The sequence below is a fragment of the Papio anubis genome, chromosome 9 (assembly GCF_008728515.1).
Source record: "Papio anubis isolate 15944 chromosome 9, Panubis1.0, whole genome shotgun sequence".
Lineage (NCBI taxonomy): Eukaryota > Metazoa > Chordata > Mammalia > Primates > Cercopithecidae > Papio > Papio anubis.
The window spans coordinates 1,819,391-1,840,695 of NC_044984.1; the positions used below are offsets into that span (position 1 = coordinate 1,819,391).

At 56.7% G+C, this 21,305-nt stretch overlaps 1 protein-coding gene across 1 annotated transcript in view; it reads right to left on the reverse strand.

The window, feature by feature from the left end:
- CACNA2D4 (calcium voltage-gated channel auxiliary subunit alpha2delta 4) overlaps positions 1-21,305 on the reverse strand; it is a 132,637-nt gene that overhangs the window by 1,961 nt on the left and 109,371 nt on the right. Inside the window, exons 27-37 of the mRNA XM_009217684.3 lie at positions 18,636-18,697; positions 17,109-17,153; positions 16,843-16,905; positions 7,716-7,786; positions 7,181-7,256; positions 6,532-6,584; positions 6,160-6,212; positions 5,843-5,863; positions 3,523-3,640; positions 1,711-1,823; positions 1,345-1,427 (exon numbers count right to left, since the gene is read on the reverse strand). Coding sequence (XP_009215948.3) covers positions 1,345-1,427; positions 1,711-1,823; positions 3,523-3,640; positions 5,843-5,863; positions 6,160-6,212; positions 6,532-6,584; positions 7,181-7,256; positions 7,716-7,786; positions 16,843-16,905; positions 17,109-17,153; positions 18,636-18,697 — 758 coding nt within the window. The remainder of the gene's footprint in view (positions 1-1,344; positions 1,428-1,710; positions 1,824-3,522; positions 3,641-5,842; positions 5,864-6,159; positions 6,213-6,531; positions 6,585-7,180; positions 7,257-7,715; positions 7,787-16,842; positions 16,906-17,108; positions 17,154-18,635; positions 18,698-21,305) is intronic.

Below are 21,305 nucleotides of genomic sequence, written 5' to 3' on the forward strand. Positions count from 1 at the left end.
GCCTTCTCTGCTTGCCCCCAGGCTTGGAGTGGCTGCGGGGTCATCCTCTCAGCATGGCTTCAGGAAAGTCCTCAACTCTGGGAGCATCTCTGATGGTGATTATTGTCCCAGCAGACGGAACCGTGTATGAAGCGCCCGGCTCAGGGCCTGACACCTGGGTCTCGGTTCTGGATCCGTTCCAGCCACTAGGACTGTCATCCACATGACGGCCTCCTCACACTGCTCAGATCATTCCGAACTAAGTGCAGCGGGAACGAGGACAAGATGGGAAAACTGCGTTCTAATTCACCTAGCGCCCAAGGCCTAGGAAGCGTGGCTCTTTGTTAAAGCACCTTTGGATCCTGGTTGACTTCGTATTTTAATGACATAGGGCTGTGCTGTGTTTGCACACCACCACTTCAACAAATGTGAAGGGTTTTTCCCTCCCCACTCTCTGGACACCAACTGGGTGCCTGTCCTGAAATTCAATTCAAGTCTGACACTATCGAGAAGTAGCATTAGATCCCGCAAGTTACAGGGCTCAGTCCCACAAGGTGGCCCTCACCTCACATGCTAATCGCAAGCCCCTTCTGACAGACTGGCTGTAAATCTAGGGTTCCCATGACCCCATCTCAGGCTCCGTGATTTGTTAGCACGGCTCACTAAGCTCAGGAAGGTGCTTCCCTCACCATTACCAGTTTATTATAAAGGACGCAGCTCAGGCAGCTGAGTAGAAGAGACACATAGGCCAAGGCATGGGGTGCGCAGAGCTCCCACACCCTTTCACCAACTCGGACACTCTCCAAACACCATTGTTCAGGGATTTCATGGAGGCTTCGTTACGATAGGCACGATTGATTAAATCTTTGGCTATTGGTGATCAACTCAATCTCCAGCCTCCTTCCTTTCCCAGAAGCCAGGGCGTTGGAGCCAAAAGTCCCAACCCTCTAATCCTGCCTTGGTGTTTCCTGTGGCCAGCCCCCATCCTGTCTAGGGCCCCCCCGCCACCAGTCATCTAATTAGCATTCAAAGATACCCCTATCATTCCAAAGGTCTTAGAGGCACCTGCGAAGGAACCAGGGACTAAGACCAAACACTATACCGAAAGATGCACCTATCACCCTAATCATTCAGGAAATAACAAGGGTTTTAGGAGCTTGCCAGGAATCAGGACAGGCACCAAATATCTGTTTCTTATTATATCACAGCGTCACAGGGCATAAACGCCAATGTTTCCCCTGAACAGCACAGGTACAGGTGTGTTCATTGGCATCCATGTATGCTCCTGTCTGCAGGGCACAGACCCAGGCACAGAGGGTTTGGGGGTGAAGATCCAGCCCACCCTCGACCCGCCTCAACCCGTACCTCTGGATGGAAGGCGTGGCAGGAGTCTGGTCGCCTGCGGAGCTTCTGGGAGCGCATGCGGTCACATTTGACAGAGGCATTATGTGCAGAAATCACTGTTAAGGTCAATATCTCAGGACCGGAGCCCATTCTGCAGACTGGAACAAGGTCTGGAAGAACCTGCTCTGGTGCCACCAGTTGCCCTGCAAGCAGCTTTGGGGTCAGGAGGCAGCACCGGGGCCCAGGGAAGGGTTAGAGAACAAATAAGGGAACCCTGTGGAGGGCAGACTGGTGGTGAAGGAGGCTGGCCCCGCTGCTCAAAATCTGAACCCCACAGACACCTACAGCCCGCCCCCACCGCACACTTCCCCGAGGACTGCAGGATATATTTGACTTCTGTGGCCTCCTGCAGCACTGGCGGGAAGATGCTGCAGTCACAGGTGGGGTCTGTCACCAGGAGGAGGAGGTTACTGTTGGGAATCTGTTGCACCACAAATACCCTGCAGCAAAGAAAGGGAGTCGAGGACGGCTCCGTGGCGACCACGGGAAGGGCTTCTAGGGAAGGAACTTCTGGAGACTTCAGTGTGGAGTTAGGGTGGCAGGGAAGCCCGGAACCGTGAGGCTGTGCGGGTCGGGGCAGCTACGGGAACGGGCCTGGGCAGATGGCTCAGTTCTAACTGGCTTTCCCCACAAGCCTTTGCTGCTGCATTTCCTTTCCTAGCAGATTGGAGAAAGTGAGGAAGTCCAAACTGGGCCGCTTTGGAGAGTGCAGAGTTGTTATTAATACATGCAGGGACAACAGGCGTCAATCAAGACCATCCAGAGCAAACGGAGGGGCGGCCACGCTTGCTTTGGGTGAGGGTGGCGGGGGCAGGCCTGGGCGAGGCGGCAGTGCTGGGGCCTGGCCACCAGGTGGCGCGGTGGTCCCGCGCTCGGCGAGGCCGCCCCGCGAGGAGTGGCGGGAGTGGGGCGGGAGTGGGGCGGGAGTGGGGCGGGGCCCGCCCACCGGGCCCACGGCCTTCCCAGCAGTCCCAGCGGCCGCCTGCCGAGCCCTCCGCCGGGACCGGGGGGTCTCCCACGTCCACACGTGCACACCGCAGCCGTGTACACGCTAAGCCTTCACGGCTCTCCATGAGGTTGCTATTGTGCCCATTTTGTAGATGAGCAAACGGAGACTAGAGCAGGCGAAGTCACTGGCCCACGGTCCGGAGCCAGGAAGAGCAGAGCCCGTTTTAAACTCAGGTCTGAGGCCCTCGCTTCACTCAGAGACCGCGGCTCTATCCTGGCACCGAGCCCTGGAGACTAGTGCACAGGGGACGCGCTTCTCAACCCTCAACCCTGCACGGAACCCGGGGTGACACCCGCGCGGCAAGACGCGCAGGGAGGGGGGAAGGGAGCCCCCATGCCAGCGCCGCGGGGGCCGCACTGTTCAATGGGGTGCCACGGCCGGGGGGGTCTGGCCGAGGCGGCCCTCGAGGAGGCCGCTGCGTTCCCGGGGTGGGGTCCTCCCGGGCTCGGCGGCGGGGGTCAGCACGAGAGACCCTTCCGTCCGGCCTCCCTGCCTCCCCGGGCCAGGGCGGGTCGTAACTAGCGGCGTCCACACAGCAGGAAGCCTGGCCGGGCTGCTGTCCGCGCGCTGGGGGACCCAAGTTGGTTCCCTCCTGGAGCCTCCTGAGGTGGGCGCATGGCAGAGGTGGGCACACGGCAGAGCAGGGCCGCGCCATCCAGGCGGGGACTGTGCCCAGCGCTCCGCTTCCTCCCAAGGCTCCCAGCGGCCCAGGACATCGCACACTTTCCGGCTTCTCTTCTCGCACCTCCCTCTGCCTTCCAAGTGCTCCCCGTGCAGCTCAGCCCTGGCCCCGGCCTGTGCCCGAGCAGGGGTGAGGGAGACCCGCAGAAAGGCCCCCTCGCCCGGGGACGCCGCAGCCTTGGCGGGGTGGGGTGGGGTGGGGCGGGGCGGGCTCGCCGCCTCTCCCCGCTCCCCTACGGCAGCGCCCCCGGCTGTCCCGGCCCCCAGCGTCCCGCCCGCCGCAGACCTTCCGCCTCCTGCGTGTCTCCTGCACGGAGGGCGGCGCGGGAAGACCCTGGCAGCGTGGCTCGCGCCTAGAAGCTCCCCCTCCTCCCAGGCCCTGCCCCGTTTCCGTCTCGCGAGGGAGGGAGGGGCGTGGCGGGACGGGCGGCGCCGCCCTGCGGCCTCACTTCTGGCAGGGCCCGCACTCGATGATCCCGTTGGCCTCCCGGATGGCCGGCTGGTACACGAACACCGGGTACTCGGTGTCGCACGGCTGCAGCTGGTCCTGCTTCTTTTGTTTGTGGGCTGCGGGCAGAGAAGGGACATCAGGCCGCCGAAGGGGCCTCGGAGGGCATGGCCTGGGGTGACCTCGCCTCAGCCTTCCCAGGGCCAGAGTTCCCCCCAGTCCATCTGCAGGTGGCCCCTCCTCAGGCGGTTCTCGGGACACGTGTGGAGGAGCCGGTGGGGGTGAAGGGAGGGGAAGGCACGGAGAGCGGCCTCACACAGGGAGGGCACCGCAGGGGCCCTGTGTCTCGGTGGAGGGAAAGCGCTTGCTCTCTGGGAGCCTGGCCCTGGCTGTGAGCTGGGGGCGGTGCACCATCTCCAGGGCTCCTTCCAGCACTCAGATCCGGGGGAGGGTCTGAGCGGGGAGCAGAAGCAGTAGGGGCACCAAGGGGTGGTTTGGGGGTACTTAGGCCCACCACCCCTCCCCTCACTGTGGACAGACCTAGCGCTGTTCCTGGGCAATCCTGCCCTCCTCTCCCGCATAGCCAGGCCCACCTGAGCGCCTGGGGTGGGGGCAGCCGGGCAGGTGGGCTCCGGGCCTGGGGCTGCCAAAGCCCAGAAGGCACAGCCGCCTGGCGCGGAGCTCCTTGGGGGCAGTGCGATTTTCCCTAGCTCCCTGGGACAAGGACAGTGGACTCAACCGAAGGCAGAGGCGAGTGCCTCAGCCCCGCTCTGGGGGACCCAAGTCTGTTCGCTCCTGGAGTCTCCTGAGGTGGGCACATGGCAGAGCAGGGCCCCACCGCACAGGCGGGGACTGTGCCCAGCGCTCCTGTTCCTCCCAAGGCTCTCTGCGTGGCCCTTCTGTTCTCAGGGCCCGGCTGTGGCCCCCAAGGATAGACCTAGAGGTGGGGGCCACAAGTGTGCGCTACCTTTCCAGGCTCATGTGGGGTCCTACAGGACAGCATGGGGCTCCTCAACTTCTAGACCCAGAAACTTCCAGCCAGAGCTCGAAACCCAGAGCGGACACCGGCTGGCACGCGGAAAACCCTCACTGAGAGGAGCAAGCCCACAGCGGCTGGGCTGTGAGTTTTGTCCCCCGGGCTGCGCACAGAGGCCTGACAGCGGCAGGGTTGAGTGGCATCCCCAAGGTCACGCAGTGGAGGGGGCTGCAGCACCTACACCCCAGCCTGGGACTCCAAGTCCAGTGCTCCTTCACTGAGGACACTGACACCTGGCAGGCCGGGGGGAGGAGCTCCAGGGGACAGGTGCCCCAGAGAAGAGAAATTCTGAGTAGGCAGATTGAGGGGGATCATCCTCAAGATACAGCTGCTGACAGAGACAGAGGGGACAGTGTCCCCACCCCACGGTGAAGCCCTGTGTTTCTGCGCACGGGGGTGGGGACCTGCTTCTAAGTGACACAGCGTTCCTGGTTCCTGTCACTGACACCCATTGACTGCAAACGCCCCAGAGCAGCCCCACCCAATCGATCATGGGTGTGAGTCCAGGAGTCTGGAGACACAGCCCTAACCGCCCTGAGCCCAGGGACAGGGGAAGCCCCAAGCCAAGGCCAGCAGGCGAGAACAAAGAGCAAGCCAGAGGTGGACCACAGCAGAGCTGAAGAGATGGGATAAGCTGGGAACAGCCCAGGTGGTGGGAGGTTTTGGAACCCCATGGCAAAGGTTCTATGAACACTGAGGCAGATGGCCTCCTGTGGTCATGGAGTGCCCAGGCGCCCGGGCAGTGAGTGCTTTGAAAGGCCAGTCTCATTGCCGCCCTGCGCGTGTGGCCAGAGCCACCGGGCTTTGTGTTGGGGCCTCTCATGGTCGCTGCCTCTGGGGGACTCTGTCCTCAGACACAGGGTCCCAGAGGGGAATCATCCTGAGAGCTTCCTGGGGCATCTGGAACCAGGAGTCCTGCTGAGGGCTGGTGATGCCCGGGCTGGGGTGCTGCTGTTTGCTTCTCCAAGGGGTGGGCTGGCGGTTGCTCACTCATACTGCCTCATGGCCACCCAGCCGCACCACCCTTCCTCTTGGAATCTTACATGTTCTCACCCAACGGGAGGCTGGAGTTTCTCGTTTTCCCTGGGGCCTGACTGTCCTCGTGTGAGATGCGATCTGGGCTAGACTCCCCAGTCCCCCAACCCCCAGGAACGGTACTTTACACCGGGAAAGCTCAGCCCTGCCTGGGGTCACTCCTGGGACGGGTCATGGAGGGCGGGTTCTGTGTAGCTCCTGCTGCGTCCCCAACCCACCACTAGCAGGGATTGTCAGCAGAGCTACTTACAGTGATGGAAGACACTTTTGGCTGGCCGGGACATGAGCCCAGCACAGGGTGGACACGGCACAGGAAGAACATGGTGGCACAGGAGGGCAGGATGTCATGGGGTGGTGATGATGGCACATGGAGTGGCGGTGTCCCAAGATGATGTCACACACAGAGCCAGGAGTGAGGGAGGTGATGAGAGAAGGCCACGCAGGGTGAGAGGTGAACAACGATGCTCCTATCCCCACTGTCACCCACCCCACGGGGAATGGTCTCACGTGAGTGGACCAAAATGCCACTGCTCTTCAGCACATGACCCTGCAGCTCCATGCACTCACCCTCGGCCCCTCTGTCGTACCAGGAGCCCCAGACGCTCCACTCCAGCAGGAACCTGTCGGACACAGGACTGAATCTCGGAGACCTCTGAGATTACAAGGGGCTGGGGTATCCCTGACAGCCCCCGGCCCATCCCCTCTCCTCTAGGACACCCTCTTCCTTGCTTGAGGGCTCTGGGGTGAGCGGTGAGGTCCCTCCCAGGGGCAGCGTGCAGGGAGGAGGTGGTGTCCATGCCCGGGGATGGTGCCCTCCTTCCCTGGGTTCTGGTCACAAGTGGGTTGTCCTGGAGACCTTGCAGCCCCCTGCTCAAGCACACCCTCCTAAGCCACCCTTGCATGCAGCCCCCCACCAGCCCCATGTCCACCCCCACTCACAGCACCAGCTCCTGCAGCAGCCACCTGGTCGCCGTCAAGAAGGCAGAAATTGGCTGGGAAGGAGAGAGTACACACCACTCACACCTAGGTCCAAGGCTGAGGGTCCCCCCACACCCCAGCACCACCCTCAGAGAGACCAGACAGTGGGCTGCCCTGCCACTGGGAGCGGGGGCGGCAGAGCTCAGGCCTGCAGCCCAGCACCCACTATCCCCCTACCCCCCACCTGCCCTGCAGAGCTGAGCTAGCTGGGAAATGCCTATTGCAGGTCAGACATCTCAGGTGGGGTTGGACGTGCCCCTCCAGGAGATGAGTCAAGGCCTCATCCTGGTGCTGTACTGCTGAGGATCCCTGGTGATCAAGTGGCAGTGTCAGGGGCTGAGGCTGAGGCAGGTTGCTTTCTCTGTCTCCGCCAGAGGCCCTATTATGTCACAGCTACCAGAGCAGTCCCTTTGAAGCCCCAAAGCCAGACCCACAGGCCTGCCTGAGAGCGGGACTGAGAGCAGTGGCTCTGAGCAGAAGGTGGAGATGGTCAAGGTAGGGCCCTGGGGCCAGACACCCAACGTGGGTGAGAACAAGGACCAGTGACCTCATTCCAGGAGAGGGCAGAGGACTGGCTGGCTGGCAGAGGGAAGGGCTGGGTGACACTCACGCTGACCAGGGGCTGGGCTGCGCTGTGGTGGTGACTTGAGGGTTTGCACATGGCCTGATAGTCGTACATGGTCACTCTGAAAATCAGACGCAGGCTGTGTTGAGTCCGAAGCCACCCCCACACCCTGCCCCTGCCTCAGGAGGCTTTACTAGCAGAGCACCCATTTACCGCAATTCCCAAAGGAGCCTGAGCTAGGACAGCAGATCAGAAGACAGTTCATGCTGAAAATTGCATGTCTGCACTTGGAATGGTTTAAAGACAATGAAGAGCAAATGGCTTGCCCTCTGAGTTGGACGGTTTTCCCTTTTTCCCTCTAGGGTCTGACCTGCGGGGTCCCTCCCAGGGATGCCTACATGACCTTAGCCCTCCCCACATCATGTTGACGCCCTGGCTCCATAAAGGTTGCTTTTGGAGCTCTTTAGGGGCACCCACTGTGGGTTTTGGAGGTCAGGATCCCGAGATCCGCTTGGGCCACTTAGCGTCAGCTCTTGGTTTGCTATGTCTATTTGGACGGGGGAGGAGGTGCCCCACTTACTGGCTGAACACCCCCATGCTGAGCAGCTGGGTCATGACAGCACCATCCACCTCCCCCAGAAATCTTCCCGTCTGTGAGGGAGGGAGAGCAGAGAGAGAGGGAGGGAGAGAGATGGAGCAGGGTGGAGCCTTCTGAGTCCAGCATTACTTACTTAGCTCAGGTCGAGGCTTCTGGTGCCTGTCGGGCTTTCCCTCTAAATGCCTCTCAGCAAAATCCAGCTGAAACCTTTCACCCACGCCCCTCTCCGGGCCTGGCCCCTGCCTTACCGTCCAGCCTGGTGCTTTCCAGGCCAGCAGACTATGAGACCAGCCTAGAGGTTGCAATATGATTTTTCAATGGTACAGAATTCCTTGGAACAATTCTGCGTGAATCACTTGCAGCAAGGTTAAAGAATGTTTTATGAAACTGGATTTGTTGTACGTGCTGTGTGTGTGTGGGGTCAGATATAAAACATGTCTACACGTTTCTGCAGGTGAAGGTCAAAAGCAGCGCCTGTCTCGTGCACACTGGTATCCTCATCCTCCCAGTGTGAGAGGGCTGGTATCGCTTTTGATGTCCCTCCATCACCTCCCACAATCAGTGTGCCCTGTGGATAGGTCATTTGTCCCCTCCACGACAATGACCTAACCGGATCCCTTGCCCTGTCTCCACTGCCCACCTGCCCTCCTCACTGACCTCTCCCCTAGTCCCTGTGGCACTGCCAGAGTCATCTTCCTCAAATGCAGCATGAATGGGTCACTCTCGTCTTCATTTCCAAAAAACAAACAGGACCCTCCCTCCTGCCCTGGCTCCCCTTTCGTTGTCCATCAGCCAGCGCTTTGTGGCTTCTGTGCCCTGTGCCAGGCAGCGGCCCCCTAGCTGGCTGAGAATGGCCTCAGGCCCCCCATCCTGCCACCTCTCATGGCCTCTGTACCTGCCTTGGCCTATTGAGTCTGCCGTTTCTCAGCAGGGCAGGGTGGCAGAGCTTGGGCTTTGGTGTTGGATTTCAACTTGAATGTAGGCTGTCTTTAAAGATTGGGGATAGCGTGTGTCCGGCGTGTGGCTCCCAGTAAATACTTGAAAAATGGCAGCCATTGTTAGGAGAAGAGGTCTGGGGTCTGGCTTGGCTGTTCTCCCTGCCTTGATTACCCTTTTTCTGTCCTCGTGCCAAGGAACTTTTTTCCTCACCCTCGCTGGGAAGTCTTTCGATTCTAACTTTTCCAGGCAGAACAAGGCCTTCCTCTGCACACTGGCAGCCTGTGACCTGCATGCCCATGCAGTCCCAGTCTCACTGTGCCGGATAAGATATTTGGTAGAAAACTGTGTGAGAACAGGACCATGTCTTACTCATCTCTGAATTCCCCACAGTGTCTTGGTACCTGGACATAGTCAGCGTGGAATTTTGGCAGGGAAGGGAGGTGGAAACCAAGCTGAGGGTCATGTCAGCTTCTTCATGGAGATCTTTCTAGCTGCCAGGGCCCAAAATGATGACATGTGTGATAACTACCAATAAAAAGAAATGCAAGGCTGGCACAGGAGCTGAGGCACATGGGCCTGGCCAATCTCAAGGAAAGGTAGGCATTGTCTGGGTGCCCACCTGGGGCCTGCCCTGGGCAGCCAAGTAGACTCCAGCAAGCCTTCTGAAGGGAACAGAGATTTATTCCAGACAAGGGCTAGTCAGAACGCACAACTCCTGAACACCTAATGAAAAATCAGAGAAGTTCTCTCTCAAATAAGAGGTGATGGTGCAGCTTCAGGACAATAACCCCAGTACCATGCCCATGGTTCATAATGCTATGACTTATAATCAGCCAATATGGGGCCACGGGTCCCCAGATGCACCCACGCCAGGAATCTGGGATGAAGTCAGGAAGTATTACTTTCCAAATTGGAATTAAATAACAAAACATAGTCTTTACATCCTACAGTATTTCCTGTATAAGTGGAAATAGCTGACTTATAAAATTAAAACGTGAGGATGCAACCCACTAAAAATGCATGGCAAATTGTAATCTAAAAATGGACGGGTCAATTACAAAAGTAAGCAGGAGGAAAACAGAGGCAGACAAAGGTACTCAGACTTGCCTGTCTACATTCTGCTCGCTCTTCACCTGGAATAGCCTGACCACCAAAAACTATTTCATAACACCTTTTATTCACAAGGTGCTCACCAGGTGAGTTTGCTGCACAAATGAATGAAATGGACATGAATCAAGAACTTCAGACTAGTTTGCATGGACAGACAGGGAACACACAAACTCTCAGACAGGGCTGGCTGATAACTGGCACCTCCTACAGTGGCGGAATGGAGTGGGAACCCAAAGACCTGGTAGGCTGCATGGAAGAAGGCAGTGGACATGGCAGGGAGACAGCAGGGAGGGTCAAGGGCATTCCAGGGACAGAACAGCACATGGGAATGTGAAAGGCATTGAAGTCCCGCCTGTTCAAGGTGCAGCCCTAGAGCTCTCCCTGGTGCCTCCAGCTAAACTCTCTCAGCTGGGGCTTGCTTTTCGCTATTCTAGTTACTCTGTGTGTGTGTGTGTGTGTGTGTGTGTGTGTGTGTGTGTGTGTGTGTTTCCTCCGTCACTCCCTCACCTGACAGCAGGATTCTAGAGGACAGAAATCCACCTCTGTCCCACAGCACCACACCATGTCCTGTTTACAGTTATTATTCCATGCATATTTGCTGAAGGAATGTGTGAGGGAATGAATGACCCGACTCTTCTGCTCCCTGGGAAAGCGCAGCGGGGTGGAGACAAGGCTTCTGACGAGGCTGGTCTTAATTCCTACAAGCCTGTCCCATTCTCCTTCCTAATTCTAGGCTTATTCACTAACAACCCTGGTGTTTAGACCCTGGATTCTGAGAAGAGAGGTCCCTGAGAGCGAGGATGTGTATCCTGGACACTAGAAAAATGTATCCCCCTCCATAAATAAATAGCTTGATTTTTCTAGGATTTGTCACTCTGGCAGAAAATATCCATTCTCCCCGTCTTCTTTAGTTAGGCACCCTGACTTTAATTATGGCAGCCATGTGCTCAGCGAAAAGACTACATTTCCCAGTAGCCCTTGCGGCAAGGACTGGCCAATGGAATGTGAGTAGAGCCGCTGGGCGGGACTTCCGGGAAGCGGTCCCAAGGCCTCCTGCCTGCTGCCTATTCTTGCCCTTGCGCCCTGGGAAGTGGTCTCGAAGGCAGGACCCCCTCCAGCAATGCTGGGATCGTGCGGATGGGGACAGGCCGGGCCCAGGCTGCCTTCATCTATTCTTTTATGAGAGAATAAACCTTTAGTTGTTTAAGCCACTTCTTTGCTGGCAGCAGAACACAATTCCTGGCTGATAGTTTCTTTTGAAGTGTGTCAGGGCAAATCCCCGACTCAGATAGAGTCCCTGAACCTGCAAAGCCAAGGCCCAAAGGTCGACGTGGGATGCCTTGTCGATTTGGGAGCCCCGGACCGTCCGTGGAGTGGCACCCAAAGCACAGCAGGATGCCTGGGCCTGACTCCGCCCCAGCCCCCGTTTCAGGGGGACGATTCACAAATAAGCAGTGGCCCATGGGCTGCCTGAACTCTGGGGCTGGGTCAGAAGGGTCGAGGACACCCCTGCCCGGCCTTCAAGTCTGGAGGGAGGCTGGGGGGAGGCGGGTCCTGTGAGCACCACCCAGAAGCCTGCAGGGGAAGCAGATGGGGGCAGAGGCAGGCGAGCAAGTGATGAGAGGTTGGGCAGTCCCTCCCAGGCCTGGACTAATTTGCAGGGCTGTGGGAGGCTGTGCCCAGAGAGAAGGGGTGCTCTTGACTCTGGTGACAGATGGAGTAAATGTCCCATGGCCTCCTTACCTGGGGACAGCCTCCGTTTCTTCTCTAAAGATGGGAGCTCATCCTCCTAAGAGGTGTGAACACTCAAGTCCCTCTGTCTGGCTCGTGTGGGAATCAGTTTCCTTTTGTCTGCTCCTGGCTTGTGCAGCCTCTCCTGCCCCCCGTCCCCCAGGCTGCAGTCTCTTAAGGAGTGTTTTGGACACTCAGGGGTGCCTGGGAGGGACGTGAAGGAGCGGGGTGGGGATGGGGCAGCACTGCACTCCCTGGAAAGCCACCTGAAGAGCCTGCCTCTGACCACGACAGGATGAATTTTATTCCTGGAGGGCCCAGTGGAGCAGGGCCATTTGGGAAGCCAGGAAGGCAGAGGGAGCACCGCTGCCAGGGCATGTGGTGTCCCGGAAGATGGCCAAGGCAGGCTACCCCGAGTGGAAAGGATGGGAACACGTGCCAGGCTGGGATAGTGACTTGAAGATGAGGAGCCTGGGCTGGGCGGGCTGCAGGGGGCAGGGAAGGGGAGAGGGATTCAGGGAAACAGGACCCAAGGCCCAGACAGGCATGCCTGACGCCCCTGATAACAGAAAGGGATGCCCTGCTCTGAGGGCCTGCCCGGTCCAGGCTCACTGGGCTAGGGCGTGGAGGGAGCAGGGTGCTGTGCTCTGAGAGATCCAGGGAATCTCCCAGGGAAAGGTGCTGGGATGGAGCCTCGGATTCTCTAGGCTGCAGTTGCTGCCCGTTAGAGATCCACTTTGAAGCTCCCATGGGTGGGTGCTGTCAGGAAGCAAATGACAGGCATCGGAGTCCCCAGATTCAGGGTGACAGATCCACTATAAATATTACAAAGCTCCACAAAGCTGCTGTCATTGTCCCCAACTGTCTGCTTCTCTTTCTAGGCCCCACATCAAGGGTTGCAATCTTGTCATTCATAACTCTTTATTATAAGAATGAGCCCTGGCCTGGAAGAGAGGCCAAATCAGCAGGCCTGGAACACCACTGGACAGGAGACAGCCAAGCAGCCACTCCCTCGGGCTGGCTGCAGATGGGACCCTTGTGGTTTCCCCACTCACTGACTATGGGGAGGAGGGTGTGGAAGGACTTTGTCTGGGAAGAACCTTTGCATCTGTAGCTCAACAGGCTTCTCTCTCCAGGCCCCTGGGTGAACCCCAGCAGGGACAAGGAGTCGCTGGAAGCTTTTGACACATTTGCCCAGTCAGGAAAGTGACAGTAGCCAGCTCAAGTGCATCCAGCTCCACAGCAGCCATGAGGCCTGGGGAGGGTTCTCAACCCACCATGCACCCAGTCACCTGGAGGGCCCCTTTGAGCAGACTGCTGGACCCCAGTCCCAAAGTGCCTGAGTCCCTAGGTCTGGGTGGGGCCCTGGCAAATCTGCATCTCTGACAAGCTCTCAGATGCTGGGGCTTCCATACTTCAGCCACACTGGAGACCTGGAGATAAGCAGGGAGGAGCAGTGAGGAGCGGATGAGTTAGGGGAGCCAGACTCTGTGGCGCTCGATGGCGCCTGTGTGTTTGGGGAAGACGGGCAGGTTTGGGTCGGTTGGTGGGAGTTGGTGGTGGGCAGACCCTAAAGTGGTTCACAATGATCGCAGCCTCCTGGGCTTCCTGCCCTTGTGTAAGCCCCTCCCCTTGAGTGTAGGTCAGACATAGTACCTTGTTTCTAGCAAGCAGACTACGGTAAAAGTGAGGGGTGTCCCTTCTGAAATCAGGTTTCAAGACTGACTTCCACCTTGGCTTGCTCAGTTTGATGAAGGAAGCCGCCTGCTGTGGGAGAGGACGCTTCCACCTCACAGCCCTGGAGGAACTGAACGCTGCCAACGTGGGACCGGATGCAGATCCTTCTCAGGTCAAGCCTGGAAATGACAGCAGCCCTGGGGACCTTGATGCTGTAGCCTTGTGCAAGACCCTGAGCCAGCCGCACCCAGATCCCTTACCCACAGAAACTGCCAGATTTTAAGTCTTCTGGTTGTAAGCCACTGCTTTTGCCATAATTTGTTATGCAGCAATAGATAACTGCTACAGAGTTGTTAAATGAATACGTTTTTTCAAAAACAGCAAAAACAGATGGATGGACAGAGGGTTGGACAGCTGAACAAGTGGCATTAGCCCCAGACTCTCTACCGCCCTGTCTTCCTCTCACCTCCCAGTCCAGCGCCTGCTACCTCCAGCCCTCACTCTCAGGCCAGTTCAGTTCTCCACACAGTTATCGAGTGTCTGCTGTGTGCCAGGCACCACGCCAGGCGGGGTCTCTGGCCTGCGGCCCTCCCATAACCCGACACAGTTCAGGCTGCATGGTCACAGCTGTCCAGAGTGAGGAAAGAGGAAGCGAGCCCCGTCACAGTGTCTTGACTCCCAGGGCTTGACACTAGCCCAGAGCTTAACACAGGGTTGGGATTCCTGGGCCTTGCCTTTCAGGTCCTACAGGCATTGGTCCTAACTCCATGAGACTCAGCTGAGTGCAGCAAGTGAATGAACTCCGCCTTAAGCGGTGACAGAGTGACCTGGGTGGGGCTCAGGGCCAGGAGTGTCACCCAGGGGGCCCGGACTTGCAGCCTCCACACCCACCAGAGGAAGCCAGTCTAGCTGGGGTCATGAACCGTGCCCTGCAGATGCTCAGGTCCCATCAAGACCAGTGTCCTCCCAGCTCAGTTCCCCTTCCAAGAGGTCTTTTCTAGAATCTTCTTCCCCCTCTTCTTTGCTGCTCTTCAGTTGGCTTTCTGGGTTTGAATTCTGGCTTTTCTGTGGCTGTGAGTTTTTGGGTTAATGCTCTAACCTTGCAGGACCTCATTTTCCCATCCTGTGTAAAGTGAGACTAACAAGGTCCCAGCAGATGATGTGGGGGGCCTTTCTCACTTTTGAGGCCTCACCGTTGGGGAAGTAAGGGTGAGCCAAGCACGGTGGGAGTGAAGGCCCTGGCAGGAGCCTCTAGAAGGTCAGTTCATTTCTGTCCTGTTTCATTTCATGGAGGATTTGGGATGGCATATAAAACTACACACAGGGTAAAAAGGTAATAGAATCATTGAGAAAATGGGGGTGAATGAGTTAAGTAAACAAATACATTATAAAATATAAATCTCTGAGTAACTGACGGCTACCACATCTAATCCAAACTTGTTCTCAGTGATTTCACAATCCGTGAAGACATGTGAGCAAATGTGGTCTGGACAGAATAGGACCAAAGTGGCCCAGTGGGTTATGAGAGGGTCCCTCGAGGGGTTCCTATCTCGAGATGCCACACGCTTGCCAGCTTCTCTCAAGACTGGGGTGGTTCCCCTCCAGGGCTGGCTCCCTGCACGGTTGTCCGGCTGCCTCTGGAGCAGGGACTGGCAACCACAGCCCGCAGGCCAAGCCTGGCTCACTGTTGATTCATGTGGGACCTTGATCTAAGACTGGCTTTTCCATGTTCAAGTGGTTGGGGAAAAAAAGTCAAAAGATTGATAGCATCTCATGACACATGAAACGTATCTGAAATTCACATTTCAGTATTCAAAGGTTTTACTGGAGCAGTGCCACGTGCATTTGCTAACAGATCGCCCATGGCTGCTTTCTTGCTGCAGTAGCAGGGCTGAGTCTCATGAAGTTCAAAACCAAAATGTGCATCCTCCCCTTTAGGAAATGCTTGCCTACCCCTGCTCTAGAGCTCGCTCTCAGACTTGGCCATCCTGTCCCTCTGTCCTGCCACCTCCCATCCCAGTGTCCAGAATCCAAGCTCTTGCTGGGACGCCTTAGCCCATGCTCTGGCCCTTGAAAGCCAACACCACGGGAGGCCTAGGGACGTGGTCAGGCTCAGTTACCCAGGGCAAGAGGGGTCAGAGCACGAACGAGGGGGCATCAGGTAATCCCAGAGCCTCACACCAACCACTGGTTTTAACTCCTGTCATCACCGGTTTTCTCCCAGAACAGTGGAAAAATACAAAGGCCCGGGCTCTGTCTGGGGAGGAGTGAAATGGCCAAAAGGGGGCATGAAAGGGAGAAGGGGGAAACCAGAGGCAGGCGCCCAGGTGACCACGATGAACAATTAGCTGAGTCCTGCAAAGCCCTGCCCCCACTCCCACCAAGAGGAAGTTGAATGAAACCGTCTTTGGCTTCTCTGCTCTTGTGGCTGAGAACTGCTGCTCGTTAAGTGGGTCATTTAAACACTACCCCAAGGAGTTAGATTTCATGACCCACTGGTGCCCCTTTGTCCTCACTTGTCCTCTTTCCCAAGTCTCCTTCCGACACCCCTGCTCCGGTTCCTGCCCTGTTCCGATGACTTCTTTGGATCGGAAGCCGCATCCCGGTCAGGCCAGACCACAGCCCTGAGATGCATGGAGGTGGCCTTGACCACGACCTCTGCATCAGCCTCTGCATATCAGGCGGTGCGAGCCTTCAGCTGGGGCTGGCTTGGACACTGTGTAGTCCAGCCCCCAGCGAGACACGGCGAGCGGAAGTCACTTGCCCACATCATATTTCTAATTAGTAGTGAAGCTCACACAGAACCAAATACTATGCCCCTTTCCCCGAGGCTCAGGCAGGAGGCCGTTCGGATGCTCTGCCTCGCTTCAAGGAAATACGTCTGGTGAATAGATCTGGATTTACTTCAGGTTGGAATGGGCTTCTTTCTCAGTTTGATTCCTGGCTAAAGGAATAATCCATTTTGAGGCCCCTTTTGGAGCCCAGCAAGTATAAAAATATTATTGTACTTTCTCTTTTTTCTGTCTGAGTACATGTTCAGTTCAAAGAGATGCCCCACCCAGCGGGGGCAGGGGAAGGTTAGGATGTGCAAGCCAGGCCTTCAGGTGAGAAAGCCTCACATCCATCCCCCATTTCTTCCCTGGCACAATGAAGGCCGGGCGTGGTGGGCGAGAGTATAATTTTCCATAAGGTCCAGACAGGACAAGAACATGAAGTGGGGCAGACGTGTCTTCCGGGCCCCACGATGGTAGAAAGGCAGGAGGGGGTTGGGGGTGATCTGATGAGTGGGTGTGCTTGGATCGCTGGGGGGAGGCCCCGCGTGAGGCTGGGTCAGTGTGGCCAGCCCGGGCCCTGAGATGGGGTTACTGAGTGGCTCCTACCAGGGATGGGACGAGGCCAGGCTAGTGACAGGTAAAATGAAGAAGTAATATTTTCTCTGACTCTGTGAGTTGAAAAGTGATCCAAATTCTGCCATCTTGCTCTGTTGACTTTGGCTTTAGGAACACCGTGTTCTTCAGACCTTTCAGCTGAATTGGCCCTGAGCAGGGTTCCCTCCCGGGGCCGTGGGGCTCTCTTTGGCTGGAGTGGCTGCCCGATGTCTCCAGTCCTCCTGCTGCCCTCTCCCCCTCATTCTACATCCCCAGTGACTCACCTCATGGGACCTCTTGGAGATCAGAATGAACCCATTGTTGTCTATGACGAAGCAGTCCAGATCCTGGGGGGAAACCCAGAAGGGAGGTTACGCCAGGACCCTCGCCCACCCCGGTCCTCCGGCCTGTCCCCCAGCTCTGGAAGGCAGCGTGGGAGCCTTCCCTGCAGGGAAGGAGGGGATTTGGGAGAGGGAAGCTGGCCCGCAAGGAGGACCGGGTGGAGGGCCATGGCTCCCTCCTCCAGTTTCCTCACGCGGGCAGAACTTACACTGTCCTCACAGCTCTGTGTGCATGGCCCGTCCACAGTGCTGCACTGGAAGGAAGAGGAGAGAATGAATGTGGAGATATCTTGGAGCCAGCGTGCATGTGGGAGTGAAATGGTCAGAAAATGGAAGTGGGAGCACTCATGTGGCTGGGATGCGGAAGTGTGCATGTGCAGGGTATGCAGAGGGCATGTGTGTGGGGTGTGGGATGTGCGATGCAGGCATGTGTGGCAGAGGTGTGTGCATGTATTGTGTCTGTCACGGAGGGTACATCGTGTGAATTGTGTGCATGTGTGTGTCTGCATCACGGAGGGTACATCTGGTGGTGTAAATATGTGTGTGTCTGTATGTAGGGGTATCGTGTGGTGTGTGTGTTAGCTCTTATTGTGTCTGTATCTTGTGGAGGGTACATCGTGTAGTGTGTAATACATGTGTGTGTCTGTATGCAGAGGGTACATCCGTGTGGTGTGTGCATGTGTGTGTGTTATCACGGAGGGTACTATCGTGTGGTGTGCATGTGTGTGTGTCTCTGTATCTTGGAGGGTACATGTCGTGGTGTGTGCATGTGTGTGTCTGTATGCGGAGGGTACATGCGTGTGGTGTGTGCATGTGTGTGTCTGTATCGCGGAGGGTACATGTGTGTGGTGTGTGTTAGTTCTGTGTATGTCTGCATGCGGAGGGTACATGTGTGTGGTGGGTGCATGTGTGTGTCTGTATGCGGAGGGTACATGCATGTGGTGTGTGTGGTATGTGGCCTGTGGGTGCAGCATGTTGCAGGCCCTGGCTGGTGGAGTGGCCCAGGTAGCCCTTCTAGAGGTGCAGGCCCTGCAGCCTCCAGGCCTCAATGCTGGTGTGGGGAGGGGGCTTTGTGGACTCTGCACTGGCTGTCCGGTGAGGCGGAGGGTGACCACAGCCCCCTGCCCTCCATCCCTCCCCATTCATTCTCGGGCTCCCTGCACTTGCCCAAAGCCAGGCCGCAGCAATGAGTGATGGGGGCCGAAGGGTCGGCGTTGCAGGACATTGGGGCTGAGGGAGCTTGAGGGAGGTGATGGGGGCAGCTCAGAAGCCCAGAGGGACCTGAGGGCTCTGGGGAAGCAGATGGGAAAGGAGCCAGTAGAATGGACAGGACTGGGCCAGGCAGAGCTGGGAGTTCTCAGCCAGAAGCCGCTGTCGTCTCTGGCATCTCTTGCCAGCCATCAGGGCCTGGACCCTGGACCTTGGACAGTGGAGTGAGATGGCTCTGCCTCTGCAGTGGGGAGGTGAGCCAGTGATTTTGGGATGGCGAGGGGGGTGACTCTGGGTTGTGCCCCTCAGCACTGGGCTGGGAGGGGCTGGGGACCAGCGCTGAGGCCCGGCCTGCAGGCTGGGGAGTGAGGGGCTGAGAAGCAGGAGGGGGCCGGGAGGGCATCCTGAGAGTCTCAAGGCAGTGGAGCATCCAAGGGGATGCGAGGGGGTCTACACCCAGGGAAGCGCGGTGAGTTCCCCACCCGACCTGGCCTGACATCACACCTACCTGTCGCATTGACACCTACCTGCCGTGTTGCCGCCCAGAATTTGCGCTGGAGGAATTCCAGCTTCATTTGGACGCCCACGGCTACAGGGCAGGAAGAGAGAGGGCAAGGCCAGGGAAGAGACAGGGAGAGAAAAAAATAGAGTCGAGTTAAAGAGAGGAGGTGCTTCCGCCGGAATTGAGGAGAGAGACAGCAGCGCATGGGAGGACTAAGTCAGAGGGCAGAGTGCAACTGAGGCTCCTGGGGAGTGGGAGGGGTGGGGGAAGAAGAGAGACGGCAGCCCAGCAGCGATGAGGCTCCGGTTCCAGAGAACAATGAGGGCAGGTTCATCCTAGATCTCTGGGAACTCAAGGCCGGTGGATGGGATGCTCAGTCTCCCCTTTCCCATAGATGGGAGTATAGAGGCCAGAGAGACCCACCCGTTTGACCAAATCACATGACCAAGAGTGGCGCCCGGAGACTGGAGCTCAGGGCCATTGCCCTAGCAACTCATGGGCTCCTCGGATCTAAACCTGGTGTAACCATGTCTTTCACACCCTCTGCCTGCTCAGGCTCTTCCCCGCTTTATAAGAAGGCTCTTTTCCAGCTCAAAGCCAGGATCGGATTTGCCCGGGGCTGCAGGCAGGTTCCAGGAAACTACAGGCACCACCAGCTGGCAAAGAGTTCTCTTTTGATGACTGCTTACAAGGGCCACCCCTGCCTTTCTGGTTCCCAAATAGGCTTGGAGAACCCAAACGGGTGCTCACATATCAAGAGAAATCTGGGACAAAGAGCTCCAGGAAAACTTGGGGCCAATGAATAGAAAGAAGAGGCAGGTTATATTGAAAAGAAGAAGAATTTCAAAACTAGGCCAGCTTCCTAGTGTCTGGTATAATAATATCAAAACTGCGCTGGGCGCTCAGAACGTGTCCGGCACCTCACATGCATGAGTGTATTGAATCCCACAGCAGGCCAGTCCTATTATTATTCTGACTTTCCAAGCTGAAGAAATGGTGGCTTTTCAGAGTCACATGGCTTGCCCAAGTCACCAGCTTGTTAGTAACAGAAGCAGGACTGCAGCCTGGGCCTGCCTATCCCTGAACCTGCCTTCTCTCGACCTGGACTGAGTCCTGGCAGTCGGGAAGGAGCGGCGGGCACAGGCAAGCCGCTGTCTACTCAGGTTCCGGTTTCCTCATCTGTGAAACGTGAGCAGATGTGGCTTCTTAACCATTACGCTGTGTCCATCACAATCATTCCCACTTCTCAAGTGCCAGTTGGCGGGAGTTCCAGTATGGCACAGAGATACAGAATTGTGTTTTTGTTTTTTCAATCTGGAATGATCTTAGAGAAATTTGATGGGAGAAATGAGAGCAGGGAAGGGTGACAGGCCAGAGGTCCAGCCCTGCATTTTCCAGGGTTGTGATCTTTGAATTTTGTCTTCTCAGCTGCAAGATGAGTCACAGTTCTACTTCCCCTAGAAGGGCAGAAGGAGTGTAAGATTGTTGAGGCTCAAGTGAGATAATGTGTGAGGCTGTCACTCTAGACTAGAGCCTTGGTTTTTAAATTTCAGCGTGCATCACAGTCGCCTGGAAGGTTTGTTAGAACCCCACCCCCAGAGTTTCTCCTTCAGGGGGGCCAGGGTGGGCCTGAGAATTTCTGAAGTGTTCCCAGGGGTGGCTGATGCTGCTAGTACAGGCACCATATTTATGGAACCCCTGTCCTAAGCCTTACCCACGGAACCTTCTAAGATGATGAAGATGGCCTACATCTGTGCTGTCCTAAACAGTAGCCAATAGCCACACGTGGCTACCGAGAACTCGGAGTGTGGCTAGCACGCCTGAGGACCTGAATTTTAAAACATTTTAATTTTAATTAACTTAAATTTAAACAGCCATGTATGGTTGTTGGCCACTGTTTTGGATAGTGTTATTCTAGAGCTAATCTGAGTTTGCAGATGAAGAAACCAAGGCTCTGAGAGGCCCCTCCCCTCCCTTAGAGTCTCATGGCAATCCTGGGGCGGGACTCTGGCTGACTGGCCTTCTTGAACAGGTCCTATGATATGGGAACATTTGAGTTCTGTGGGGGTGTCTTTGTTGCTTTGAGGTCCAGGTGGCTGAAAGGAGTGGGCTGGAAGGGGATGGGTAGACCCATTTGTTGGCTCATGACAAAGATGAGAGCTGCAGACACAGTGCACAGCAGCAGGTGAGGTGTGCTCAGGGCCTAGCAGGGTCATGCTCCTCCTCCCGCTCATGTGCCCCTCTAAAGTTGTGGGGACCCCTCAGTCTCTTCTCCTTCTTTTCCCTTATAAGACCACCCTAGATATTCATTTTAGACAGATTTCTTTCAGCAAAGGCTGAATGAAAGAGGATCATCAGAGTGAATCACGCTAGTGTTCAGAACGACCAACTCTTCGGGATCGAGGAGAGCTTCCTGCATCTTGCCCTTGGCCTCCGTGGTCAAAGAGGTCTCACATTATTCCTAGAACGAGACTCTGCCTTTCCATTGGAGGGCTCAGTGTCAAGTCGCATAGCATCATGAGATTTCTGAGCTGGAAGAAATTCTATGATTCTAACATGGAGAGTATGGAGAGGGTGGGGGTGTAGGTTTTGAGGCTCCTTGGGCAGAAATGGGGGGAGCAGGGCACAGAGCAGATTTTCCCCCACTTGGTTCCATTCCAAGCTCCTCCAAGGCAAGCTGTGTGTCTTGCCCCGG